Source organism: Schistocerca americana, chromosome 1, assembly GCF_021461395.2.
Source record: "Schistocerca americana isolate TAMUIC-IGC-003095 chromosome 1, iqSchAmer2.1, whole genome shotgun sequence".
Lineage (NCBI taxonomy): Eukaryota > Metazoa > Arthropoda > Insecta > Orthoptera > Acrididae > Schistocerca > Schistocerca americana.
The window spans coordinates 777,766,251-777,794,034 of NC_060119.1; the positions used below are offsets into that span (position 1 = coordinate 777,766,251).

Consider the following 27,784-nt stretch of genomic DNA (forward strand, 5'->3'; position numbering starts at 1 on the left):
TCTATAACTTTATCCAATCTGAGAATCGTAACGAGAAACGAATATAACCTGTCGTATGAAAACCTACGTTCAAAATCATTCATTTTCTTTCATCGTTGAAATCATTTTTATTTCCTGATGCAATCGTGTATATATTTTTATATAACCGGTTTGAACCGTAAAGAACGATCTTCTTCAGATTTTAATGAGTTTCCTGTGTTTTGTTAGCTGATGTGTTTCATTCCGAATATCATTTGCCGCAGGCCACAGTAGTCAGATGCAGATTTGCGCTGATTGTCTTTTGCAGCTGTCAGAGATCCAACAGGGCCTGGAAAAAGGCCATGGTGCAGAGGAACCACCGGCGATTGCTGTGAAGAGAGAGATTCGAAAGACAATGACAGCAGTACGCCATTTAGACAGTGAAGATGTTCCCGCCACGCCTGTAACCTACAAAGAAGGTATTGCTATTAAAAAACAATATTAACTTAACATCAAATGTATATTGTGTGTTTCGAAGTTTTGCTTGTGAAAGTATATCCAGATTTTTTTGAAGTAGCAGCCGAGTTAATTTCGTTACTCGATATTGCACTTGCTGTATGGTTCCAGTATGCCGAGCACAGACCTCATCGTCTCGCTAGGGAACGCCAGCGAAGCTATGAACTGGACAAGCCGTATGCTCCTTTATACGAGGGCTATTGTTGTTTCAACCTGACATCGATCGCGAAAGTAAAATGACAACGAAAATCCGGTGAAACATTGTGCAGATGTTTTGCGACCTGTCTATCGCGCCACGTCGCACTTTTCAGTGGACAGTGAGCGCGTAAAGATGTGTGTCTCCCGCCAAGTGTGAAGTGCCTAATTTCGTGATGCCCACCTAATAGTCTGCAGCTCGTGGTCGTGCGGTAGCGTTCTCGCTTTCCGCGCCTGGGTTTCCGGGTTCGATTCCCGGCGGGGTCAGGGATTTTCTCTGCCTCGTGATGACTGGGTGTTATGTGATGTCCTTAGGTTAGTTAGGTTTAAGTTGTTCTAAGTTCTAGGGGACTGATGACCATAGATGTTAAGTCCCATAGTGCTCAGAGCCATTTTGAACCCACCTAATGAAACTGTCATGCGTTTCCTACTTTGTGCCAATTAGGCCGCATACTGCAGGTACAACGAAGACGCTCCTGCAGCGTTTTCGATGGGAAGCTTTTGATCGCCCACCATAGAGCCTGAACTTGATTCCCTTTAATTTTCATCTTTTAACTTACATGAACCGCTGACTATGGGGACAGCATTTTTGCACAAACTAAGACCTACAGACCTACGTGAGGAACTGGCAAGAAGCGCATATGGCTGCCTTCTACGACGAGGTCATTAGACAGTTGATACATTGATACGACTAGTGTCTAAGTCATATCTAACATTTTTGATGGTTCAAGTGGCTCTGAGCACTATGGGACTTAACATCTGAGGTCATCAATCCCCTAGAACTTAGAACTACTTAAACCTAACCAACCTAAGGACATCACACGCATCCATGCCTGAGGCCGGATTTGAACCTGCGACCGTAGCGGTCGCGCGGTTCCAGATTGAAGCGCCTAGAACCGCTCGGGCACACCAGCCGGCAACATTTTTGATTTTCACTGTGTTTTCAATTTCGCGACCGATCGTAGGTTGAAAAAGAAAACCGTCATAACGTACTCGTAGTTTCATAATGCTGCGGAAGCAGATTTGCAAAGGAGCATCACCGCCAGGGACGAGAAAGAAGCTGTATTATAAATGGCGGCAGGGGGGCTATCTAAAAGAGTTGGTACAGTGAGCTCCCAAGGTCTGCACAGGGCCATCTGAAGAAGACACTTTTAAAGAAAATTATAATATTAACTCGACTGAAAACCCGGAAATCTAGAAGTAACGGACGTATTTGTTGTCCGTATTATGTAACGAAGAAACTCCACTATAGTGTTCATCAAATATCAAGAATTGTAACCCGGATACCCTAAGTGACGTACAGGGTTAAGTGAACGATCATACCGTGTTAAAGCCGTGAGTCTTAGTCTCTTTGTCTAGTATCGGGCCCATGTGTATTGTGCCACCACAAACAGTTCGAAGTTACTATGGAGGGTGAGGCAGCTAAGATGCAAACCACAATGTTTACAACTCGTTAAATTTCTTGGAACAGCGTTTTAAGGGCACATTAATACACACTGGGGTGAATATGTTGACGTTTCATTAATGGTTGTAATTATCTACCAAAACAGTCATCATTTACACTTGCAGCAATTGCATTTGCTGTGTCTGCAGTTGAAGTTATTGGATATAAGACCGCCTCGTATACAAAACACTGTATTTTTTTCATGGTCCAAAGATGTTTCAGCACTTCTGTTTCTTCATTCAAATCTGCTAAATGTGAACATATTTTAAGTGATAAACAATCTACGACAATTAGGCATAAAGAGAGCCGTTGTTAATGATGACAAAAACAAACAAAAACTTTCTTTAGGTCTAATTTTCGCAGATTAGTTATCACGTAAAATATGTCCACATTTCACCCACTTGAATAAATAAAACCCACAGGTGATGGCATAGATGTGCTGAAACATGTTTGTGTCAGATGAAAAAACGTGTTTTGCATGACAGGCTCTGATATCCAATAATATACCAAAATGTTTTGGTTTAACATCGAGTACCACGGCGTATCAGTCTAGGATATCCTTTTTCACGCTTCGAACGTCCGTTGGTGCTATTTTTGTGCCAATGCTAATTTCTGTGTCCTGTAAATGGAAATGCCATGTGGCTAGGGCCTCCCGTCGGGTAGACCGTTCGCCTGGTTCAAGTCTCTCGAGTTGACGCCACTTCGGCGACTTGCGTGTCGATGGGGATGAAATGACGATGATAAGGACAACACAACACCCAGTTCCTGAGCCGAGATAAATCTTCGACCCAACCGGGAATCGAACGCGGGCCGTTTTGTATGACATTCTGTCGCGCTGACCTCTCAGCTACCAGGGACGGACTGTGTCCTGTTATCCCTGATGAACAGAGATACATGTGTGAGACGACAGAGTACTCATGCGATAGCGGTTAGGTGATTCTAGAAGCTGTGGGTATTGTTTCCAGTACTGAACCGGCGAATGATTTTTAATACCGTGACCCTTCGATTGTTAACGCCCACCTTCGTCATTTACAGTTTTTTGCCCACAGTGTCGATCAGATGGAGATGTTTTCTTCTTGACGTGGTGGCACCTGAAAAGCTCGGCTCTTGCGTGCTCTCGAAATTTGAGTAATACAATTGTCGCGAACCTACGACCTGGTCATAATCAAAGGAGCTGTTATGAAGGTCTTTCCCCATTTGCTCTCAAGTTATACTGATGCTATTACATAATTTGAGAGTATCAACCTTTTACTAGCACAGTACCAATCTGATGTTGTTATATTGCTCATGAGTGCGCAGAAATTTGTCCTAAAAGCGTTGCTCATTGTCCGGAATTCGCCGTAAAATGCTGAATACCTTTGAATACAGAGAATGTTTTCCCGGTAGCTCTTTTTTATATCGAACCTTCGGTTCAGATACGACACATTGGTGCTAATACAACACCATTACGCAAATACTATATCACTACAGCATCTCCCGAACACAGAACACACCAAAACTAGAAAATTAGTGATTCAAAACAAGACAGAAGAACACAGTAGCTACTGACACTCTGCACAATGTGCTATTGTTTATTGATGGCGGACCTGCGGCGTATAAAAAAATGTTCAAATGTTTGTGAAATCTTATGGGACTTAACTGCTAAGGTCTTCAGTCCCTAATTTTTCACACTACTATACCTAAATTATCCTAAGGACAATAAGGACAAACACACACACCCATGCCCGAGGGAGGACTCGAACCTCCGCCGGGACCAGCCGCACAGTCCAACACTGTAGCGCCTTAGACCGCTTTCTTTTTTTTTTTTTTTTTTTTTTTTTTTGCTCATTGTGATTGGCCGTTTTTTTTTTTTTTTGCTCGTTGTGGTTGGTCGTTGCGGACGTCATATGACATCCGTTAAAGTTCGTTTTGTTGATGCTTCCACTCAGTTTTTTATTACAGAGGCCAACGAAGCTCTCTGACCGAACACCCTGAGCTACCGTGCCGCTGTCCGCTCGGCTAAACCCGCGCGGCAGCGGGGTATAATTTACTAAGTCTACTGTTGGTGATATGTGAGAATAAGTCATAATGCAGTTAGACACTTCCTTTCCCAACATAAAGGCATCACATGACTTAGTGGAAGTGTTTTGTGTACTAGCTTAATTCATAACTTCATGGCGTATTCTTGTATTTTAGATATGTAGTATCACGTTTTAATAACGGTAACGTGTACATGTGCGCAGTCTGTAGCGCAGTAGACATTTATTAGTTTGTTTTGGAAGCCCAGTACCTTGACCATAGTTCAGTCAGCTGACAGCCTCAGTTGGTGAAGCACCATGAGGCTAGAAACTCATGTATTTAACTTTCTCTCTATGTTCTTATGGAACGAACAGTGTATGTGTGTGCTGCATGCGCACGCAGGAGCTGGCCGCAGTTGGCTAGCAGCTGAAGACGCTTATGGCCTCAGGGTGTGGCAGCAGCGGAGAAAGTGGGGCGACATATGGAACATCTCAGTTGTCGCTTGTTTCGTCCACGAGCTCTACTGTCGGGGCACCTTGCAGCGTACCCGACGCGGGGGATCCGCGCTCACTGCAGAGTGAACGGCGGGCTGTTGGTAGCGTCGCTCGAGGTGGATGGTTTATGTGAAAGCTGGCCTTGTGGCCTCACCCATTCACTCTGTGAGTGGACACGTTGTCGCTCCTTCAGAAGGTTCCGAGCAGGCACACCAGAGGGAGGTGTTTGCTGTAGCATCCAGGGACAGAACGAATTCCATTGTGCACTCGATGTGTCTGCCGGGAGGCCTCATCCGAGATGTGGAGGAAACCCTTCCTGCGGCTATCGAGCGGCCATAATGTAGTGAATAGCGATATTGCTTCAGTTGGCTTTTCTGACCACAGTGCCCATCAGTGCTACATATACGTCCAACGCCCAGGACTGTTTCGTGGAAGAGGCTACTGGAGTATGAACATCAGCCTGTTGCAAGACAAACAGCTGGATGCAGACATTCAACGGGCATAGGAGCAAGTAAAGCTGTCGAAATCCCCTACAGATCGACTACATAGAGCCAAACCGAAGCTTAGATGAACAGTAAAACGTTACGCTTACCAGAAGTATTATTAGGTCAAACAAACAGTAGAAATTTACTTCCCACGTCTCTGTGAACTATACCACGCTACCGACATCACAGATGACAACGCTTATCACCGTATAAAGAACTATAAGGCGAAAATTACGAACCTGTATCGCAAACAAATAGAAAGTATGATAATGCGATCGCAACCAAAGGACATCGGGTCAGAAGAAACAGCCTCACTGTACCACACTTTACAAACATTGCGGCGGCAAAAAGCGAAGCTAATTGAAGAGACTGTTGATTGGACGGGGACTGTAGTTACAAGACAACGCGGTATCTCATCACAAGTATATAACTACTACAGAGAACTTTAGGACAGGTAGGAGATCAGTGACGCGCTTTGCACTGAAGTACGCAATGAAATAATTTCCGTATTGTCTCGTGACGACAGTGATACACTTGAGGTCCCATTCAGTGAAGACGATGTGAAACAGGCCGTGTTCAGCGTCACGAAACGAAAATCTACTGGACCCGACGGCCTCGGCGCGGAAATTTATCAACAGTATTGGAATATTGTGGCACCAGCATTAACTCAACTTGCTAATGAATTGTGGCAGCTTCAATTTGTACCAGATCAACTCAAAGAAGGCTTCATTGTGCCTTTACCAAAAAAGGAAACAGCAAAAGGATACATGAAATGCGACCTGTCACCTTACTTAACTCAAACTTTAAAATCATAACACGGACTGTGAAACAACGAATGCAACTGGTGTCATATAAAATATTAGGAAAACGCCAATATGGTGCGGTATCTGGACGCAGTGTAATATCAGCTGCCTGTCATCGACGGGATGTCATTTGTACTCTGGAGGACAATAAAGACCCCGGCGCTCTACTATTTTTAGATTTGAAAAAGCGTATGACCGCATAAACCACGAATATCTGATTAAGGTACTGACGAAGATGGGTTTCGGCCAACATTTCGTCAAACTATTGCAGCACTTCATCCCACATCACGTATTCTGATTAATGGTCACCTGTACAACAAAACTGTAATTAGGAGATGTATCAGGCAAGGCTGCCCCCTATCATTGCCGTTGTACGCATTGCTTATGCTGACAACGTCTGCTTAGCAGTACGATCCATAGCAAATCTGACGGAAGTGGAGACCCTCGTCAACGACTTCAAGGCGGTCACCGGTACAAAACTAAGCAATAGAATGATGACGATACTCCATTTAGGAGGAGACATTGGTAATGCTACCCATCTTGATTGATATGCAATGAGGGCACAACAAAAATCTGTCTGAGTCCGCTAGGGTGCAGTACCAGACGTGACGACAAAAAGCGGGACAGATATGCTGCACAAGAACACAGTGACAACATGCATTTGTTCTGACAGGGAATTAGATCTCCTGCAAAGAGTACACACAGTCAGAATATCTATAGCGAACAGAATGCACTTCCTGGGCCAAATCCTACCAATCTCAGATCACCTAACACAGCATACAGAAGGCGTTCTGGTGATATGTCCTCAGAGGCCACATCTTCAAAGTAAGCTTTAAAACGTTGACCGTATCAACCTCACGAGGAGGGATTGGTCTCATAAATGCCAGACATAAGTGTCAGACCTTACTAATCAACTGTATGGATAAAACTATCACCAATGACACACTAAGCTTAATTAAAAACTTAACGCTTCCAATTTATTGGAAGCCACGCGGTATAATTTCACCAATTAATGAAGCTGTGATACCAATAACTTTTCTAACCTTTCGCTATATTAAACTCTACTATCGCGAGTTCAATTGCATACGACAAGCTGGCAACATCCATCCACTTTATACAAACTCGAAAATTCATAATTTTCTCGCAACAGATGGTTTCAAAATTACCCGCAAGCTAAGTGGAATACCATCTGGCGAAGTATCCATAGTTCTATATTGCCATCACGCGTCCGATCTACATGGTATCTAATCATCAACTAGAAAGTTCCAACCAATGACAAGTTCCCCCGCCTGTACGATATGCGGCCACGTGGACACCTTAATTCACAGGTTCAACTGTGGTGCAGCTGGAATGATCACGGCAAATATGCGAAGTAGACTGGCGGTAATTGACCGCACGGTTCCGCGTGACGTCGACATCGTGGAATTAACCAGACCAGAAAAAAATACGATACCCCACAAGAAGGAAAATGCCGCCATTTGAATTTTAGGTTACACCGCTGCTTACATGATCAATCATTGTCATACAACACTTGAATAATACTATGCATATATAGAATACAAAGAAGCAAAGATAAGAGGACACATGTGGTAGATGTTGAAAATTATGGTGCAGATGTGAATCAATTAATTTAAGTCACTGCGTAGCACAAAACAAAATATCACAAGAACATGGAAAAACCAGTAAAACTTACAGAATTTCCCTATATTATTATTATTATTATTATTATTATTATTATACACGTAGTAGACCCTTTGTGAATCACGTGAAGCTTCTACAGTTCTTCCTGCGGTTTTTCCATGAGACCTTCATTTTCTCGCTCATGGATTTCTTTCTTTCATCCTTTCACTTTGTACCGGTCTTTTTGGTTCTTGTCTCTGGCTGGACTTCCCACTTGTCTATCTCGCTTCTGTAGGTGTTGCGGTCTGCAGTGTCCTGAATGGTGAGTTGAGCATCAGTAAGGTCTCTTCGTACTTGTTCGGCCCATGTCATACCTTTAAGGTTTTCAGTGTCTGTGAGTATCTGGGGTGTGAGCCTATACTCAGGGAGTCTGTGTATGTGTCCATAGAATTTAAGGCGTCTTTTTCTAATGTCAGTAGCAATATTTGAAATTTCCTCTGTAGTTTTGTTCGTTTGCAGTCTATATCCAGTTTCAGCTTTTCATGGTCCAAGGATTTTCCTAATGACCTTTCGTTCTTCTTTTTGTTGATTTTGTATTAGCATCTTGTTGTGGAGTGACAAGGTTTCTGCTTCGTATAGCACCTCGGCTTTAATGACAGTGCTGGAGTGCCCGATTTTTGCATGCATGGACATGCACTTTTTGTTGTAAAGTTGGTGTGTTCGACCGTAGGCTCTCTTTAGTTTCTTTACTCGAGTTTCTTGAGATTTTTTTCTAGTCCAGTAGGTTCTAAAATTTCCCCCAGGTATTTGAAATGTCGAGCTATGTTTATCTCGGTTCTAGGCGCTTCAGTCTGGAACCGCGCGACAGCTACGGTCGCAGGTTCGAATTCTGCCTCGGGCATGAATGTGTGTGAGTCCTTAGGTTAGTTACGTTTGAGTAGTTCTAAGTTCTAGGGGACTGATGACATATGTTAGGTCCCATAGTGCTCAGAGCCATTTGAACCATTTTCCTGTTTATCCGTCCATATTTTGTGGTGAGATTTGGTATGTTTCAGAGTGTACACATAAGTTTCGTTTTCTCAAAAGAAATTTGCAAGCCACCCTTCTCGGCGCATTCCTTGAGTATTTCTATTTGATGTATTGCATTTCGTTCACTGTCTATCAAAATTGCAAGGTCATCGGCAAAGGCTAGGCAGGTGACTTCATTGGTTTCCATAGGCCACGTTTTCTAAGCTCACTCTCCCATTCCCTTATGACCTTGTCCAAAACGATATTGAACAGAACTGGAGATAGTCCGTCTCTTTGTCTTACTCCAGTTTTGATCTCAAAACATTCCGAGATTCTCTCATGAATTTTACTTTAGAGTTAGTATTGGAGATTGTCTGTTCAACGAGCTTAAATGTTTTCTGGTCAAGTCCGAGTTCTATTAGAGTGCTGACAAGGGATTTGCGGTCGACTGAGTCATATGCCTTCTTGAAGTCGACGAATGTATATATGGTGGGCTTATGTCTAATAGCTCTGTATTTTAACTTTGTTTTTAGATTAAAAATTTGTTGAGGGCAGGAACGTCCGGGTCGGAAACCCGCTTGATACTCCCTAATCTTGTGTTCAAACTGTTCCTGTGTTCTCTGCCATAGACATGAAGAGAAGATTATGTGGGTGACTGGTAGTAGTGAAATGCCTCGGTAATTGGTGACATCCGTTCTGTCTCCTTTTTTGTGCAGGGGGGTGGATAAGTGCACACTTCCAATCGTCAGATAATTCTTCTGTTGTCCAAATTTCTTTGATAATTTCCGTGAGCTTCTCAACTGATTTAGAGCCTAAATTTTTCAGTAGTTGTGCTACCATGTTGTCTTCACCAGCCGCTTTGTTGTTTTTGAGATGGTGGATGTGCTTGAGGATTTCTTCTTTTGAGGGTGGTATTGACTCTTGGTTGTTGTGTGTGGGTTCAATAAGATATCAATATTATTAATTATTTTTTACTTTAGTTGGCAGGGAGTCAATATAAGTCTCTACAAGAAGACGTTTTAAATCATCATAAGACTACTTTATCTACCTGAAGAGAGATATCGCTTGCCATATTAACGTGGCACTATTCTTTACAGTTACGGAAAAGGTTCAGAAAAGTACAAGAAGACAGAAAAAAAATTTCTGTTTCATAACTATCCAGAAGAAGGCTATTTAGTGAATTATATCAGGATATTGCTTGAAATTTAGTAGCTACTGTGTCTACCATTACAAATATCAACATCCTATATTAATATGCAAGACTAAAATAATTTTCAACTGGAATATTTTCATGATTGAAAACTAACAAGCTCATTGTGAAGTAGTCCTCTGGTGTGAAGGATATTGAAGATTCAGAAGACTATTTCATAAGATCCATGTGTTGCCAGCTGTATAAAAGTGATTAATTTATCCTGTGGTTCAATGATGGAAATGGAACAATTTACCACAAGGAAAGGAATTCTTTATTTAAAGTACTGTTTGAACATAAGAATACTGGATACACTGCAAAAATATTTTTGGTGAATCCCGTACTTAATTCTTATAAACTTTTAACTGTATTTGTATTCCGCATATTTATGTGTTCACATATAAAGAAAATTTCATACAAAGTAAACGTAAGTTGCAGTTTGTTCATTTAACTATTGGATACAGTAAACAAATATTTCTTTTCTGAAGCTAGGGCCTATTTCTTTTAAAATGTTAATTGTATTTGCATTCAGGGCTTATTTATGTATGTATGCATTAATATATTCATATGTGATTATAAAAAATGGAGTGCAGGGTGCAGTCGTCTGTAAGTTGTTGCGCATGTCGGCACCAATGACGCCCGTCGCTTGGGTTGTGAGGCCGCCCTCGTACCTACAGGCGATTTGCGGAAATGATGAAGACTGCTCGGTTCCCTCGCGGAGTTCAAGCGGAGCTCACGATTTGCGGTCCTTTAGTTTGGAGCCGAGTGCAGGGTCTCAACCAGAGGCTTCGTCGATTCTGTGACGGTCAAGTCTGCAGATTTCTGGACGTGCTCTGTGGGGTGGAGAACTGCGGGACTCTCCTTAATAGACCAGGGAACACTACACAAAGAAAGCAGCTACTTTGGGAGCAGAGTACTCGTGGAGTGGACATGAGGGTATTTTAGGCTAAGCGGTAGTTTGAGCTGCTCTGATGAACTCTATAAAGTCGATTCGCAAGAGTGAAATCAGATCACGTACAAAGTACATACACAAAGACTGTCGATGTTTTAACCCTTTCAGGGGAAGTGGTTCCGTTTGAAACCACCTACAATTTTCTCATTTTGTGGCAAAAAGGCAGTGGCTACATTTGGGGACACCATTCAGCAGCCTAGTTGGTGCTGCCCTCTAGCGGCTGTCACTAAAACCGCTTCAAAATCTGTAAATATTAGCAAGTATTGAGGCGAGTTGGATAGCCATTTTTGTACGCTGTGCGCGAACGTCTTTGTTCTCAAATTGTGACTGTATTCTTTTGTATTAGGTAACATTTGTGCATGTATTAAATGCAGAATACTGTTCTGTTTACATTAATACTATAAGTTCTGCGATAATAACCAAAATAATGCATTTATTTCCGTGAATGTTGTGGTCATTTGTGGTCATTTTAAACCACTGCTCCTGTAACGACAGCATTAGTAGGTCTGACGAATTTTTTTTTCCAGTTTCACGTGATGTATTCTCACAGACTAAAGGATGAGGATATTCTGGAGTGCCTTTTCGCAGATAGTCCTTCAGATCCCGACTCACAAATTGACACTAGCAGTGATAGTGAAAGTGATGTGCTAGCTGAAGGCAGTGATCTGGATTTTCGAATGAAAACACCTTTTTTATCTCAAATTATTTCGGAAAGTGAGAGTGAGGACCATTTTGACAACGACAGTGATGATAGTTTCAGCAATAATGACTATTTGCCACTGTCTTTCATAGTGAATTTTTCATGCAGAAAGGACGTCAGTGCAATGAACTTTGCCGCCAATTTTTCAGAGGAAGCTGGTGTACCAGGAAAACTTAAAAATGACAGTGAAGGTATCCAACCAGTAGATCTTTTTTGTGTCTGTTTTGTGACACTATGTTAGAACACATAGTTTTCCAGTCTAACCTGTACGCAACACAGAAAGGTGGCAAATTCAGCCCTCTTTCTAAAGCAGATCTAAACGTATTTTTGGCTATAAACATTCTAATGGGAATCAAGAAACCTTGTTATTATTGTGATTGCTGGTTATCCCGTAAGGAACTTCGAGATGAGTACATTTACTCACTAATGTTGGTAAAAAGGTTTAGCTGGATTTTAACACATATCCACATCAATGACAACGCTGTTATGCCTTCAAGGGAAAGCAGAAATTATGAAAAATTATATAAAATCCGTCCACTAATCAGATACTGATAAACTTCAAAGAATTCTATGCACTTTCTAAGGAGCAAGCTATAGATGAATGCATGGTGAAGTTGAAAGGACGAATCGCATTCAAACAATATATGCCTCAAAGGCCAATCAAGAGGGGATACAAAACTTGGGTCAGAGCTGATAAGCTTGGATATATTTGTGATTTTCAGATATGTACTGGAAAAGTTGAAGACCGTGGAAAAATCCTTAGGAGAGAGAATTGTGAGAGTTATGTGTAAAGGCTTGGAAGGAAAGAGATACCACATATACTTTGACAATTTTTTTACCAGTGTCTCACTTTTACAGTAGCTAAAATATGACAGACGTTTTGCCTGTGGAACAATTAGATCACACAGAAAAGGACTTCCTACGCTAAAAACTAACAAAGAGTTGCAAAGAGGAGAGTTTGACTGATCAGTTCGTTCTGATGGCATTGCCTGCATCAAATGGAAAGACAAACGTGTAGTAATGTTGCTGTCTACAACTGATTCGCCTGTATGTGTTGAAGAAGTCAGCCGTTAAGAAAAGGACGGAAAAATCACAAAGGTACCTTGCCCAAAAATTGTGAAATCATACAATGCAAATACGGGATGTGTCGATAAGGTAGATATGATGAACAGTCTTTATGCAATAGACAGGAAATCACAAAAGTGGTGGCTAAGATTATTTTGGTATATAGTTGATATTTCTATTGGAAATGCATTTATTCTGTTTCGATTATGTAATCCAACAGCGAAGCAAGTCCTAAAGGATTTTCGAAGACGTGTTGCCACAGGCCTGGTAGGCAGTAATGTCTTCAAAGATCACAGTACACCGTCAGAACCATCTGCAAAAATATTCAGAACTTTTGTTCCCCATGAGAAACGTATATCGGAAGCAAAACATCTGCCAAAACATGGAACCTCAAGGCACTTTGTGCACTGCAGCACAAAGAAAGAACCCCACAGAAGCAGATGGACATGTAGTCACTGTCAGGTAGCCTTATGCTTATCTGCAGAAAGGAATTACTTTTTACTGTATCATCAAAAGTGATGACATTTAGCGGGCAGTGGTTCCATTTGAAACCACCCTGTTTGTGTTCAGTTTATGTGTATTTCATTTAATTTTTACATTTTTCTGTCTCACTGTATGAAAATTAATGCAATAAAAAGAAGGAAAAATTAAAAATTATTTTGTTTTTATTTTGCCCCTGAAAGGGTTAAAAGTAAATTGTCGCAGTATTCGTAAAATGTTCCTGGACTTACTGCCCTCCAGGAAAGTTGTTGCGCTCAAATTACCCTCGGAACAGATGGCTGGCTGAAACCCGAAGTGGAAAGAGCCAAAATATCTAACGAGGCATGGAACATATAACGAAAAGACGGATTAGACGCCGTGGGAGGGGGAGTGTTCATTGCTGTCGACGAAAATATAGTGACCACTGAGGTCAAAATTGAGTCTTACTGTTAAGTTACATGGAAACGAATAGCAGGGCGAGGAGAACTCAAAGAAATTATCGGCTGTTTTTTCCGGCCACCTGATTGTGCCGTAACAGTTGTAAATCCATTCGGAAAGTTTGCGCGCAGTAGCGTGGAAATACCCAGATCCTGCAGTATTACTTGGAGGAGTTTTTTAATCTAACGTGTATAAACAGAGATAACTATGGATTCAGTGCAGATGGTATGGACAGACAATCTCATGGAGTACATCTGCATCTACATCTACATGGATGCTCTGCAAATCACATTAAAGTGCCTGGCAGAGGGTTCATCGAACCACCCTCACAATTCTCTATTATTCCAATCTCGTAAAGCGCGCGGAAAGAATGAACACCTATATCTTTCCGTACGAGCTCTGATTTCCCTTATTTTATCGTGGTGATCGTTCCTCCCTATGTAGGTCGGTGTCAACAAAATATTTTCGCATTCGGTGGAGAAAGATGGTGATTGGAATTTCGTGAGAAGATTCCGTCGCAACGAAAAACGCCTTTCTTTTAATGATGTCCTGCCCAAATCCTGGATCATATCTGTAACACTCCCTCCCATATTTCGCGATAATACAAAACGTGCTGTCTTTCTTTGAACTTTTTCTATATACTCCGTCAGTCCTATCTGACAAGGATCCCACACCGCGCAACAGTATTCTAAAAGAGGACAGACAAGCGTAGTGTAGGCAGTCTCCTTAGTAGACCTGTTACATTTTCTAAGCGTCCTGCCAATAAAATGCAGTCTTTGGTTAGCCTTCCCCACAACATTTTCTATGTGTTCCTTCCAATTTAAGTTGTTCGCAATTGTAATAGCTAGGTATTTAGTTGAATTTACGGCTTTTAGATTAGACTTATTTATCGTGTAACCGAAGTTTAACGAGTTCCTTTCAGCACTCATGTTGATGACCTCACACTTTTCGTTATTTAGGGTCAACTGCCACTTTTCGCGCTATTCAGATATTTTTGCTAAATCGTTTTGCAGTTTGTTTTGATCTTCTGATGACTTTATTAGTCGATAAACGACAGCGTCATCTTCCAACAACCTAAGACGGCTGCTCAGATGGTCTCCCAAATCATTTATATGGATAAGGAACAGCAAAGAGCCTATAACACTACCTTGGGGAAAGCCAGAAATCACTTCTGTTTTACTCGATGACTTTCCGTCAAATACTACGAACTGTGACCTCTCTGACAGGAAATCACTAATCCAGTGATATAACTGAGACGATATTCCATAAGCACGCAATTTCACTACGAGCCGCTTCTGTGGTACAGTGTCAAAAGCCATCTGGAAATCCAGAATACGGAATCGATCTGTCAATAGCACTCAACACTTCATGCGAATAAAAAGCTAGTTGTGTTTCACAAGAACGATGTTTTCTAAATCCATATTGACTGTGTGTCAATAGACCGTTTTCTTCGAGGTAATTCATAATGTTTGAACACAATATATGTCCCAGAATCCTGCTGCATATCGACGTTAACGGTATGGGTCTGTAAATTAGTGGATTACTCTTACTACCTTTCTTGAATATTGGTGTGATTGTTAAGTATGGAGCTAATGCATCAGCATTCTCCGAAAGGAACCTAATTTGTATACAGTCTGGACTAGAAGATTTGCTTTTATTAAGTGATTTAAGTTGCTTCACTACTCCGAGGACATTTACTTCTACGTTACTGATGTTAGCAGCTGTACTCGATTCCAGTTGTGGAATATTTACTTCGTCTTCTTTTTGAAGGCATTTTGGAAGGCTGTGTTTAGTAACTCTGCTTTGGCAGCACTGTCTTCGATAGTATCTCCATTGCTATCGCGCAGAGAAGGCATTGGTTGTACTTGCCGCTAACATACTTCACATACGACCACAGTCTCTTTGGATTTTCTGCCAGGTTTCGAGACTAAGTTTCATTGTGGAAACTGTTATAAGCATCTCGCATTGACGTCCGTGCTAAATTTCGAGCTTCTGTTAAAGATCGCCATTCGTGGGAATTTGTGTCTTTTTAAATTTGGCACGTTTGTTTCGTTGTTTCTGCAACAGTGTTCTAACCCGTTTTGTGTACCAAGGAGGATCAGATCCGTCGTTTGTTAATTTATTTGGTATAAATCTCTCAATTGCTGCCGATACTATAAATAAGTACTCTTGATCACGTTGACGGACAACTGCCTCGAATAACTGGTTAGACAACCCACACGCAATGGCGATATTTTAAACCTTGTAGCTACAAACAAGCTGACCTGTTAGTGTAGAGACAGCGATAGCGACGACGGTTACTAAAGTTAATAAATCCATCAAGAATGCTAGGAACTACTTATGACAGAAAAAAACAGATAAGCATGTGTTAGCATCCCACTTAGACAATGAATTGACATAATTTTACTACAGTAAGACGGACGTAGAGAAACTGTGTGCCAAATTTATATTGATTACTATCGCGCTATGGATACGTATGTACTAAGTAAGTGTGTTAAGGATGGAAGAGACCCTCTGTGGTTTAATAATCATATTTGGGAAATTCTGAGGAAACAGAGATTGGTGCACTCTCGGTTCGAAAATGGAAGCGCAAATGTCGGCAGAAAAAACTTAATAGAAATTCGTTCGTGCATAAGAAGATCAATGCGCGACTCGCGCAGCTTCCAGCGTTTTGCCTTTGCGAGAGATATTGCCGAGAAACGGAGAAATTTATGATCATACAGAAAGTCACTAATCGGTTGGAAGGCTTCTATCCAGTCACTTGGCGATCAATCTTGGGTGGCATTAGAAGACAGCAAAAGGGAAGGTGACGTTTTGAATTTCGCTTTTAATAAATAATTAATGCAGGAGGATAGTACAAACAAAACGCCGTTTGACTGTCGCACAGAGTCCCGAAACTGGCATCCCTGACGTAGAGAAGCAACTGAAGGAGGTGAAAGGAAATAAATCGTTGGATCCAAAAGGAATCCCAAGTCGGTTTTACGGGTAGTACTCCATGGCACTGGCACCTTACTTACCTTGTATTTATGGCTAATCTCTCGCCATTCGCAAAGGCCCAAGCCACTGAAAAAATCGCATATGGCTCCCGTATATAAGACACGTAAAAGAACGGAGCCGCATAATTACAGGCCAATATCCTTAAAATTGGTTTTTCTGCAGAGTTATTGATCACATTATGTGTTCGCATATAGTAAATTTCCTTGAGACAGAAAAGCTTTTGTCCGCATATCAGCACTGATTTAGAAAGCGTGCGAAATTGCGTGCGAAATTGAGCTTGCCCTTTCTTTCTTGACATCTTGAAACCTTGAATGAAAGGCAACATGCAGATTCCACGGTCATTGGTTTTCGGAAAGCGTTCGACCCGTTGCTCCACTGCAAACTGTTGACGAAGGACCGAGGAAACGGATTAGGTCCAAAAATGTTCAAATGTGTGTGAAATCGTATGGGACTTAACTGCTAAGGTCATCAGTCCCTAAGCTTGCGCACTACGTAACCTGCATTATCCTAAGGACAAACACACCCACCCATGCCCGAGGGAGGACTCGAACCTCCGCTGGGACCAGCCGCACAGTCCATGACTGCAGCGCCTTTGAGCGCTCGGCTAATCCCGCGTGGCGATTAGGTCCGCAGATAAAAGAATATCTCGAATGCTTTTTAAATAACCCAATACGTTTTCCTCGACGGCGAGTGTTCATCAGAGACAAGGCTATCGTCAGGAGTGCCCTATGGAAGTGTAATAGGACCGCGTTGTTCTCTATACATAAATGATCTGACGGACAGGTTGGGCAACAATCTGCAACTGTTTTCTTATGATGCTGTAGTGTATGGGAAGGTGTCGAAGTTGAGTGATTGTGGGAAGATACAAGACGACTTAGACAAAATTTCCAGTAGGTGTGATGAATGGCAGCTTGCTCTAAATGTAGAGAAATGTTAGTTAATGGGGGTGAGTAGGAAGAAAAATCCTTTAACGTTCAAGTACAGCATTAGTAGCGTGCAACTTGACACAGTTACACCGATTAAATATCTAGGCGTGAAGGTGAAAATCGATATGAAATGGAATGAACACCTTAGGTCTGTAGTAGGGAAGGCGAATTCTCGACTTCGTTTTATTGACAGAATTTTGGAAAAGTGTAGCTCATCTTAAAAGGCGACGGCATATGGAACGCTAATGTGACCTATTCTTGAGCACTGATGGAGTGTTAGGGACAACGACCAGGTCGAATTACAAGAAGACATCGACATAATTCAGAGCATGCTGCTAGATTTGTTATCGGTAAGTTCGATCAGCAAGCAAGTATTACGGAGATACCTCGTGAACTCAAATGGGAATCCCTGGAGGGATAACGACGCTATTTTCGAGGAACGCTATTGAGAAAATTTAGAGAACCGACATCTGAAGCTGACACCAGAATGATTTTCCGGCCGCCAACATAGATTCCGCGTAAGGACCACGAAGATGAGAGAAATTAGGGCTTGTAATTAGGCTTATTGACAATCGTTTTTCCGTCACTCTGCCTCACATTTGCACTCCATTCTTGTGTATATAAAGCAGTTAAGGAGTTTTTCAGTGATATTATGTGGCATTCAACTATTTTGTTTTCCATTGTTTTAGAAAAAAAGAAACTATGGGACTTCTTTCGGTGTAGAAAAACTCCGCTGGACGATAAGGAGAAACTTCTACAAGAAATACAGGTATTCAATTTTTTTAATACGAAGAGGCACAACTCTTCCTATCCGTAGAGTATTAAAACAAATTTTCTCTCAAAAATTAATCTAATAATATTGTATAAAATGATATTTGTAATGTCAAATATAGCACATCTCGATTAATATGCCATGATCCCATCTACAAATAAGCTAAGGATATTCTAAAAATATAATATCTGTAACTCGTTTGGTATGGTCTAATGAAACAGTCACTATCAGAAATATTATATTGAGCAGACCTTACGCATATCGGACATGAAATACGACAGAGTATTATCTTATTTACATTCATTTCTTACATTACGTAGAATAAACGGTGAATATACCGTTAGATTTTCGCTAGTGTGGCAAGACTTTCTGACATCCATGAACATGCTCGTGGTACACAACTGATACACAGTGGTCAGATATTACAGATTTAGGTATTGTTTTAGAACAACTACGTTGCTTCGGTGCTGTCGTTGTTGGTACTGAAGCAGTTTACGTCTTTGACCTCTGGAGTGTTACTATAAAAAGTATCGTGTGAACGTGTAATATAACTTTTGACTACACGAATACTCTGGCAGTGACTGCACGAATATTTTCGCAACCATGGTAATACTTCACGCTGTAACAAATGTAGGAACGGGCAAAGGAATGCATTTTACGAAACGCCGTCTATATAGTTCCTTCTGACGGCAATATTAATAAACCTTAACTAGAGTTAATTATGTAACAATAAAAGCTTAGTGCCTGAGAATATAAACTAATCGTCACATATTCCAGTCATGCATTCAGCAAGAGTCTGCAGGTTCAGACCTAAGGTTTCTCTTCGAAAAATATATTAGCTTGGATAGATGAATCAGTCTAGTCAACAGACTGAACATCACAGCATCAGCAACGACAATTTAAAAAAGTTAAGATTATTTTATTTGCAAATATTAGGGATAGAAGTAGTTGGTAAAGGTCTCATGGGTTTTCAGAGATTTTCAGAGATTAGATCTCTGTCGAAATGTTTCAAAAGTTGGTTTATCTGGGCTCTCTAGACAATTCTGATTTCCAGGATTGATTTTGAGTTCGTTTCTTCAGACCACTGTGAGTAACTATATGTGTTTGGCCACATGAAAAAAAATTCAAGCGTAAAGGTTTGCACTGATTCGGCACGAGAAAGAAGCAAGTTATATAACTGTCCACAGAGACGATTTACATGCGAACCGTACGGACGTACACTTGGTGACAAAAGTCGTGGAATAGCGATGTGCACGTATACAGATGCGGTGGTATCACGTACACAAGGTATACAAGGGCAGTGCATTGGCAGAGGGGTAATTTGAACCAGGTAATTCATGTGAAAATGTTTCCAACGTGATTGTAGACCGATGATGCCAATTAAAGACTTTGACACGGAATGGTAGTTGAGACTAACTCATGGGACATGTCACTTCGGAGATCGCTAGGGAATCCAATATTCTGAGCTCCACAGCGTCAAGAGTGTACCGAGAATACCACGTTTTAGGCATTACCTCTCACCACGGACAACGCAGTGGCCGACAGCCTTCACTTAACGACCGAGAGCAGCAGCGTTTGAGTAGAGTTGTCAGTGATAAGAGACAAATAACACTGCTTGAAATAATACCAGAGCTCAATGTGGAACATAGGACTAACATATCCCTTAGGACAGTGCGGCAAAATTTGGTGTTAGTGGGCTATGGCAGCAGACGATCGACGCGAGTATCTTTGCTAAGAGCACTACAACTCCTCCAGCACCTCTCCTGCGCTCGAGAGCATATCGGTTGGACCGTAGATACTGAAAAACCGTTGCCTCGTCATATGAGTCCCGATTTCAGTTGGTAAGACCTGATGGTAGGGTTTGAGTGTGGCGGAGACCCCATGGACCAAAGTTGTCACCAAGGCACTGTGGAAGCTGGTGGTGGCTCCACAACAATGCTGCGTGGTGTGTTTACATGGAATGGACTGGGTCCTCTGGCCCAGGTGAGCCGATCATTGACTGCAAATGGTTATGTTCGGCTATTTGTGGACTTCCTGTTCTCAGACAGCAACGTAAAATTTATGGATGACAAAGCGCCATGCCACCGGGGGACAATTATTCGCGATTGGTTTGAAGAAAATTCTCGACAATTCGAGTGAATGATTTGGCCACCCAGATCGCCCGACATTTATCCCATCGGACATTTATGAGGCGTAATCGTTAGGTCAGTTCGTGCACAAAAACCTTCACTGGCAACACATTCACAATTATGAACTGCTGTAGAGGCAGTATGACTCAATATTTTCGTAGGTGACTTCCAACGACTTCCTGAGACCACGCCACCTCGCGTTGCTACACTACGCCGAGCAAAAGGAGGTCCGACACGGTATTAGGAGATATCTCATGACTTTTGTCACCTCAGTGTATAGCGTAAAGAAGAGAGGCATGGCAGTTTCCATAATGGCAAAGACTAGAATATTTTAGAAAATGAACAGAGAGAATGGATCTGTGACTCCAACTGATAAAACTACAATCTGAGACGCATTGTCGACGCAGCATGTCTAACGTAGTGTGTCTGGTACCAATAACAAACGCATGAGATCGTGCATCTATTGTTCCATAGGTACAGACAAAGAATCGCGTGACACATTGCTGACACGTTACTGGTGCACACATATTCATAATCACAGGGAGTATAACACGCTATGACTAGCTCTGAAAGTGTCGGGATCGTACTGCAGCGAGGCACTGAATGTGTTTAAGAACAGTGCCTTCTTGCATCTACGACAGTGTTACTGGCATTAATTATCCAAATAAGGACAGTGTTTAGTGACTAGAAAGTAACGTACCAAAATGGACATAGATTGGTTTGACCATAAAAACAAACTGGATTTGATTGTATTTTAGTCACGAAACTAAATCGCTGGTAAAATATCATTTCTATTATAACTACTTCATAAGACTGGATTACAGACTAAATAAATTACCAGTGATTAAAATTTTCAGATACTAGCATTAATGCACGACACGATGTGTTGTAGATTACAGCTTGTGAAGGGAATGTATGAACAACATCTTCCTCACGTAATTCACCTACTGAACACGTACTTGGTACTTCGTACTGAGCACGTACGACAAAGAAGTGAGACATACACCTAATAAAAGCTTCACTATCTAATGGCAATGCTTTCTCACAGTTTGGACAAGAAATTTCTTCGTGCTTCCTTAGGTACTTCGCAACAGATAATCGAACAAATTGGCATCACAACACAACAGTGACAACATGTTGGCTACTATACTGCTGAACACTATATTAATTGTAATTATTGTTAGTGAACAGTGCTCAGACGCAAAGCATTGGCAGTCTGAAGTCTGCCAACTTGTACTAGTTCAGAAGCAAGAAATCCAGTGATCAAGTGCTTTACAAACAGCACAGGGGGGGGGGGGGGGGGGGGAGGGGGGATAAGTATGATATTTGAATTTGGTTGATTTTAAATAGGGGTGCAGGGTATGGGTGAAGAAAGTGTCGTTAGAGAGGGACTCGGTGCAGAGGAATCATGTTTTGTAACAAATATCTACCCTCAATACGGATAATTAGCTTTCTTTTTTAAGAAGGAACTGTAGGAAGCACTCGTAATGCACTCAGAATGGCTTCCCATTTTATAAAAAAAACAGGTTGTTTAAAATAAGCAGTACCAAATGTTCGTGTTTGTGTTTTAGTAAAACGCACATGAAAACTAAATATTTATCGTTCGTCATTTTAAAAATAATAGTTCCAAGAAAATTATTTTTCTTTTTAAAGTTTAGTTAGGTGTTAATATTGACGGCGGTGGTGGTGAGGAAGGGGGCTGTACTAGCTAATATCTTGGAACCGCTGGAACATAGGGGTGGCTGAAATGCCGAAGAAGCAGAACTGATAGACGTTGGGGAAAAGCTTTATATTTTTCAAAAGTCAACTCAGAAAAAAAATTGAAAACATTTTCTATACACCATAGATAATGAAAATAGTGCCAGATAGCTAAGAAAAATGTGCAAGGTTTAGCTGAAGGAAGTGTACTACTAAAATATACCAATGTAGTGTAAAATATTCAAACGTGCGAATTCTTACACATTCAGCAACATTGCATGTACAATTCCATGAAAGTACTCATTTAATCATCTAGTAAATATTCACCTAAACGATTTTCGAAAGGATTAGAAATAAAGAACATTATACACTATATTCATAGAAGCTGCATGACCGATTTGTCTCTGTTTTCCGATCCTCAGTTACTGTTCAGATCAAAATCTGCTACGTTGTAAAATTATATAGTATTAATCTTGGTAATACAATGAGAATCTACGTTCGAAGTACCTAGAACAACCAAGTACAACGCTTCCGTTTCTTTTGACCACCTGAATGCCAAAAACTGCGGAGAAATTATAGAAGAAAAATAAACTGACATGATTAGCGGTCGGTTTTTCATCGTTACTATATTGTCAAGTAGAAGAAGCTAAGATCTGGAAGTCTGTCACTTTTAGAAATTCCACAACAGACTGTAGTTTTCAGAATACGGGAAACTAAATCACATTATCACTTCTTCATTTTCTCCGTGAGTGGGACATTTTCTATTTTAAGTGTGATTGACACTACACTGCTGGTATTATTTCAGACAAGGAGTGTTTCTTACTGCGCTAACCATTTCAAACTCAATGTATTTATGTTCTGGTACTTTTTACAGTTTTTGCCTTAGTTTGTTACGTTTTGAATATCTGTCACACAAGTATTCTCCAATTACTACACTTTCTCTACATTCCTACGTCAATTTTAAACAAAATCTTAAAGATATTTTAAAGTAGAGTACAGTGAATATTTTTAGCAAACTTCTTGCGAAATTCCATTCGCACCACACTTATAATTGGAAACTCAAACATTTTTACTTTTTTTTGTCAGCTGAAGAAAACACGTCACAGACACAAAATTATTATAATTCTGTTTCCACGTCAGGTCTATGTGATGTACAAAACTCACTTTTAACTGTGTGCAAACCTCATGTTCGGATTTACTAATGCCATAGGAGCCAAAGAAAGACGAACCTGAGCGTAAAAAGAAGGGTCGCCTCGGAATGGGACTGGTGTGGCGTCGTAAGCACGCAGCTCCCACCATTGCCGAAGAAGAAATTGAAGCCCCCGACTGGTGGACCAAGTACTACGCCTCACTGCCGCAGGTCAGCCTCTGTTCTAGGCCCAGCTGGCGTGGCTCGTTCGGTGGTAACATTTAATTTGTTTCTCTTAGAAAGGTTTAAACTAAGTGGATTGCGTAACAGTATAAAACGAAGTACAAAAGCCATTCACAGCAGAAACAGAGTTCATGTGCAGTGGGATTAGAAGATTTTCAGGAGGTTTAACGGTTTTTCAAGCTGTTCAGGAAAAATAGTGTAATTTCCCTCCGTAGCAGCAGTTTCAGGTCACTCTTGCAGCCACGACCAATGCAAACTTACATGGAACAATGTCGAAAATCTCTTCACTCCTTTCTCTGCCGGAAGCGTGTAGTGTGAAAGCAGATTCACATATCGCCCTGTATCAAACCAACGGTGTGGGTATTCAACACAACAGAGCACACACAGTCACTCATACATATAAAGACAAAGACAAGGTGGTGTGGGAAACATATAGAAAGAGACACTCACTCAATATAAGTGCTCATCAGAGAGATTATAAGTCTCTACCAGAAGATTACAATAGAAGACTGCTACCACACACGAAAAGAAGTTATACATGGAGAGAGTATTTTGAACTAATACACAATACTATGTAACAAAACCCTATTTGAAACACTTAACTCATTATATAAGAACACTTTCTTAAAGAAAATGTAGTACACCAAACATCTTGGTTTATCCAAAAACAACTGGTTCTCAACTCACTCCTCCCGGTTCTCAACTCACTCCTCCCCCCATCTCTGTCTCTCTCTCTCTCTCTCTCTCTCTCTCTCTCTCTCTCTCTCACACACACACACACAAATCAAATTAGTTTCTCCCTAGCAGGCGCATCACGAAAACTTGCACCAAAAATTCAAAATTAACGCCCCATTGGTCAAAACGAGAAACAAGTGGAGCGAGCGTCGACAGTAACAAAATCGTCTCTCGATGAATATGGTGACATAATCTTAAAGGTACCTGCTTCTTTTAATTTTTGGTTATACCAATTTTCACCTGCTCTATGTTGCATACTGTCTTAATATTGTTGCTTGACATGGCATTTCTCTTTAAAAATATTCTCGATTTTTAGCTTATTAAGTATTGTCGTGAACTCAGATATAGTTGGTTCTGTATCCTGAATAATACTAACAATTAATATAAGCAACTGCACACTGTCATCGAAGATACCTTGAATATTGTTTTTTTAAGACTGTGTTATTTATTAGACCTGTCTTGTCAATGATTGGTTTTAGCAGTAGGCTGTGCTAGTCTGCAACTTTGTGGTAGGAATTAAAGAACCTCACTGATTGCTAGAAATTCATTTCGAAAGAAATATCTCAGAAATATGTGATGAAACTATAATCAACCTCCTTTTCTTTGTTGTTTTCTGTTAAATATGCCAACAGATTTTTAAGATTATTTATGATGAGGTTAAAATTTTCTGTAGATGCTCCGTACATATTTAAAATTAGAAAGGACTTAATGTGAAATATTACTATCATCACACATGCTTGCAGGTACTGCCCTGTTGCGAAATGTATTAATATTACTAGCTGCGCCCTGCAGTGTTACCCGCTGTTAAACAATGATTTATAAAGAATTTAGAATTTTGGGAGTAATTTCTTTTTCCCAGAGCTGTGCTGATGTCTCACCGCCCCCCCCCCCCCAAACTGGGATTTGGCGGGAAATTAAAATGGCGGTTCCCTTTCCGGGACTCAGATGAGGTCATTTTGGACGGAAAGCCCAAGTGCACCCCACAACACATGGAAACTGTCTAGATGCAGAAGAGGAATGACACGTTAGTGTACTTTATTTACTTCGGTTGAACTCAAGTGAAGATCGGTCCTAATTACGTAATTAATCATAAAATCTGTCCTAACTACACTCCTGGAAATTGAAATAAGAACACCGTGAATTCATTGTCCCAGGAAGGGGAAACTTTATTGACACATTCCTGGGGTCAGATACATCACATGATCACACTGACAGAACCACAGGCACATAGACACAGGCAACAGAGCATGCACAATGTCGGCACTAGTACAGTGTATATCCACCTTTCGCAGCAATGCAGGCTGCTATTCTCCAATGGAGACGATCGTAGAGATGCTGGATGTAGTCCTGTGGAACGGCTTGCCATGCCATTTCCACCTGGCGCCTCAGTTGGACCAGCGTTCGTGCTGGACGTGCAGACCGCGTGAGACGACGCTTCATCCAGTCCCAAACATGCTCAATGGGGGACAGATCCGGAGATCTTGCTGGCCAGGGTAGTTGACTTACACCTTCTAGAGCACCTTGGGTGAGACGGGATACATGCGGACGTGCATTGTCCTGTTGGAACAGCAAGTTCCCTTGCCGGTCTAGGAATGGTAGAACGATGGGTTCGATGACGGTTTGGATGTACCGTGCACTATTCAGTGCCCCCTCGACGATCACCAGTGGTGTACGGCCAGTGTAGGAGATCGCTCCCCACACCATGATGCCGGGTGTTGGCCCTGTGTGCCTCGGTCGTATGCAGTCCTGATTGTGGCGCTCACCTGCACGGCGCCAAACACGCATACGACCATCATTGGCACCAAGGCAGAAGCGACTCTCATCGCTGAAGACGACACGTCTCCATTCGTCCCTCCATTCACGCCTGTCGCGACACCACTGGAGGCGGGCTGCACGATGTTGGGGCGTGAGCGGAAGACGGCCTAACGGTGTGCGGGACCGTAGCCCAGCTTCATGAAGACGGTTGCGAATGGTCCTCGCCGATACCCCAGGAGCAACAGTGTCCCTAATTTGCTGGGAAGTGGCGGTGCGGCCCCCTACGGCACTGCGTAGGATCCTACGGTCTTGGCGTGTATCCGTGCGTCGCTGCGGTCCGGTCCCAGGTCGACGGGCACGTGCACCTTCCGCCGACCACTGGCGACAACATCGATGTACTGTGGAGACCTCACGCCCCACGTGTTGAGCAATTCGGCGGTACGTCCACCCGGCCTCCCGCATGCCCACTATACGCCCTCGCTCAAAGTCCGTCAACTGCACATACGGTTCACGTCCACGCTGTCGCGGCATGCTACCAGTGTTAAAGACTGCGATGGAGCTCCGTATGCCACGGCAAACTGGCTGACACTGACGGCGGCGGTGCACAAATGCTGCGCAGCTAGCGCCATTCGACGGCCAACACCGCGGTTCCTGGTGTGTCCGCTGTGCCGTGCGTGTGATCATTGCTTGTACAGCCCTCTCGCAGTGTCCGGAGCAAGTATGGTGGGTCTGACACACCGGTGTCAATGTGTTCTTTTTTCCATTTCCAGGAGTGTACATAACTACATGCATAGCGCTACACAAGGAGTGCCTAAAATCGCAATACAGTTCAAAAATTGACGACGCCTTACAACTTGTGTCATCCTGCTGGGAAAATATTTCACAATATCACTCGAAACTAGGAGCATATGTACTCAAACTCTACGCTTCACCTACAAGCTTGTGGGAAAAATGAAGGAGTGAAAGGTACTATCTTTATTTTTGGTGGGAATAGTGTTCAACTGATGAGTTGCTGGTGTTGGACAGAAAGTAGTTTATTAAGTGTATTACCTGTAAGCATACAACTGAGGACTGCGTCTATCACTGCTTGTTGTGGGAGGTTGGTACGGATGAATCCCCCTGCATTGTTCGACAATCAGTCTGTAGGACACGTAACTGAAGCCAATACATGCTGGCACACCTGATGGAAAATGCTTTACTGTTCTAACTACACGTCGAAATTGTCGTGAAAAGAAAGGCAGCACTTGTGATCAATGGCTAATAATGCAACACATGTACAGGGAAAAATCGTTATCCCAAAAGATTGCAACAGGAGAGAGGGCAGTTGAGCGTACATTCTCCTTGATGTACAGCCAGTAACTAGCGATATTATAAGCACTCCTACCTCCCCTCATACCTCCCCCTCCCTCCCTCTCTCTCTCTCTCTCTCTCTCTCCACAGACGGTGGGGACACAGGCTTCTTCAAACAGACAACTGCTACCACACTCCACACGTTTCTCTGCGGCATAACACTCACCCCCCCCCCCCCCCCCCTGCGGTCGCTGGCTGCACCCACACCGCCTTGAGGTAATGATGCAAGCACTGGCCCTTTGCCAAGACAAAAGCATGTAACGCCAACTAAACAATGTAAGATAAACGATGTTAAAATGTAGCCACACTCTAGCCAGAGCACAGCTGCGTTGGGCGACAACACACAGCAGTCAGCCGTTCTGCTAGGAAAAACAGTTCACTGTATCGATTGCATTTAACGTCAACACATCTCTTACAGGCGCCCATCTATTAAAAAGGAAAACAGAATTACGACCATAATAAATGTCCACATTCCATGAAAATAAGTGCAGTCAATTTTCTTTTAGTTTTATGAGCAAAATCGGTATAGTTTTTACGTTTGACAGTAGGATACAATTCGCAGACATTGGTGGTAACTCAATGTACAACAATAAGTACCACTAATGCGGGAAGTGTGATTGAGGGTACTTACGTTTCCGAGTTGAAAAGACATATAAAATCCATTAGTTTCCTATGAGACATAACAGCAGTCTCCTGACTTCATTC

The 27,784-nt window shown here is 42.0% G+C and overlaps 1 protein-coding gene across 1 annotated transcript in view; it reads left to right on the forward strand.

Annotated features, from left to right (window-relative positions):
* LOC124594154 (otoferlin-like) overlaps positions 1-27,784 on the forward strand; it is a 171,566-nt gene that overhangs the window by 53,910 nt on the left and 89,872 nt on the right. Inside the window, exons 8-9 of the mRNA XM_047132512.1 lie at positions 287-421; positions 23,078-23,227. Coding sequence (XP_046988468.1) covers positions 287-421; positions 23,078-23,227 — 285 coding nt within the window. The remainder of the gene's footprint in view (positions 1-286; positions 422-23,077; positions 23,228-27,784) is intronic.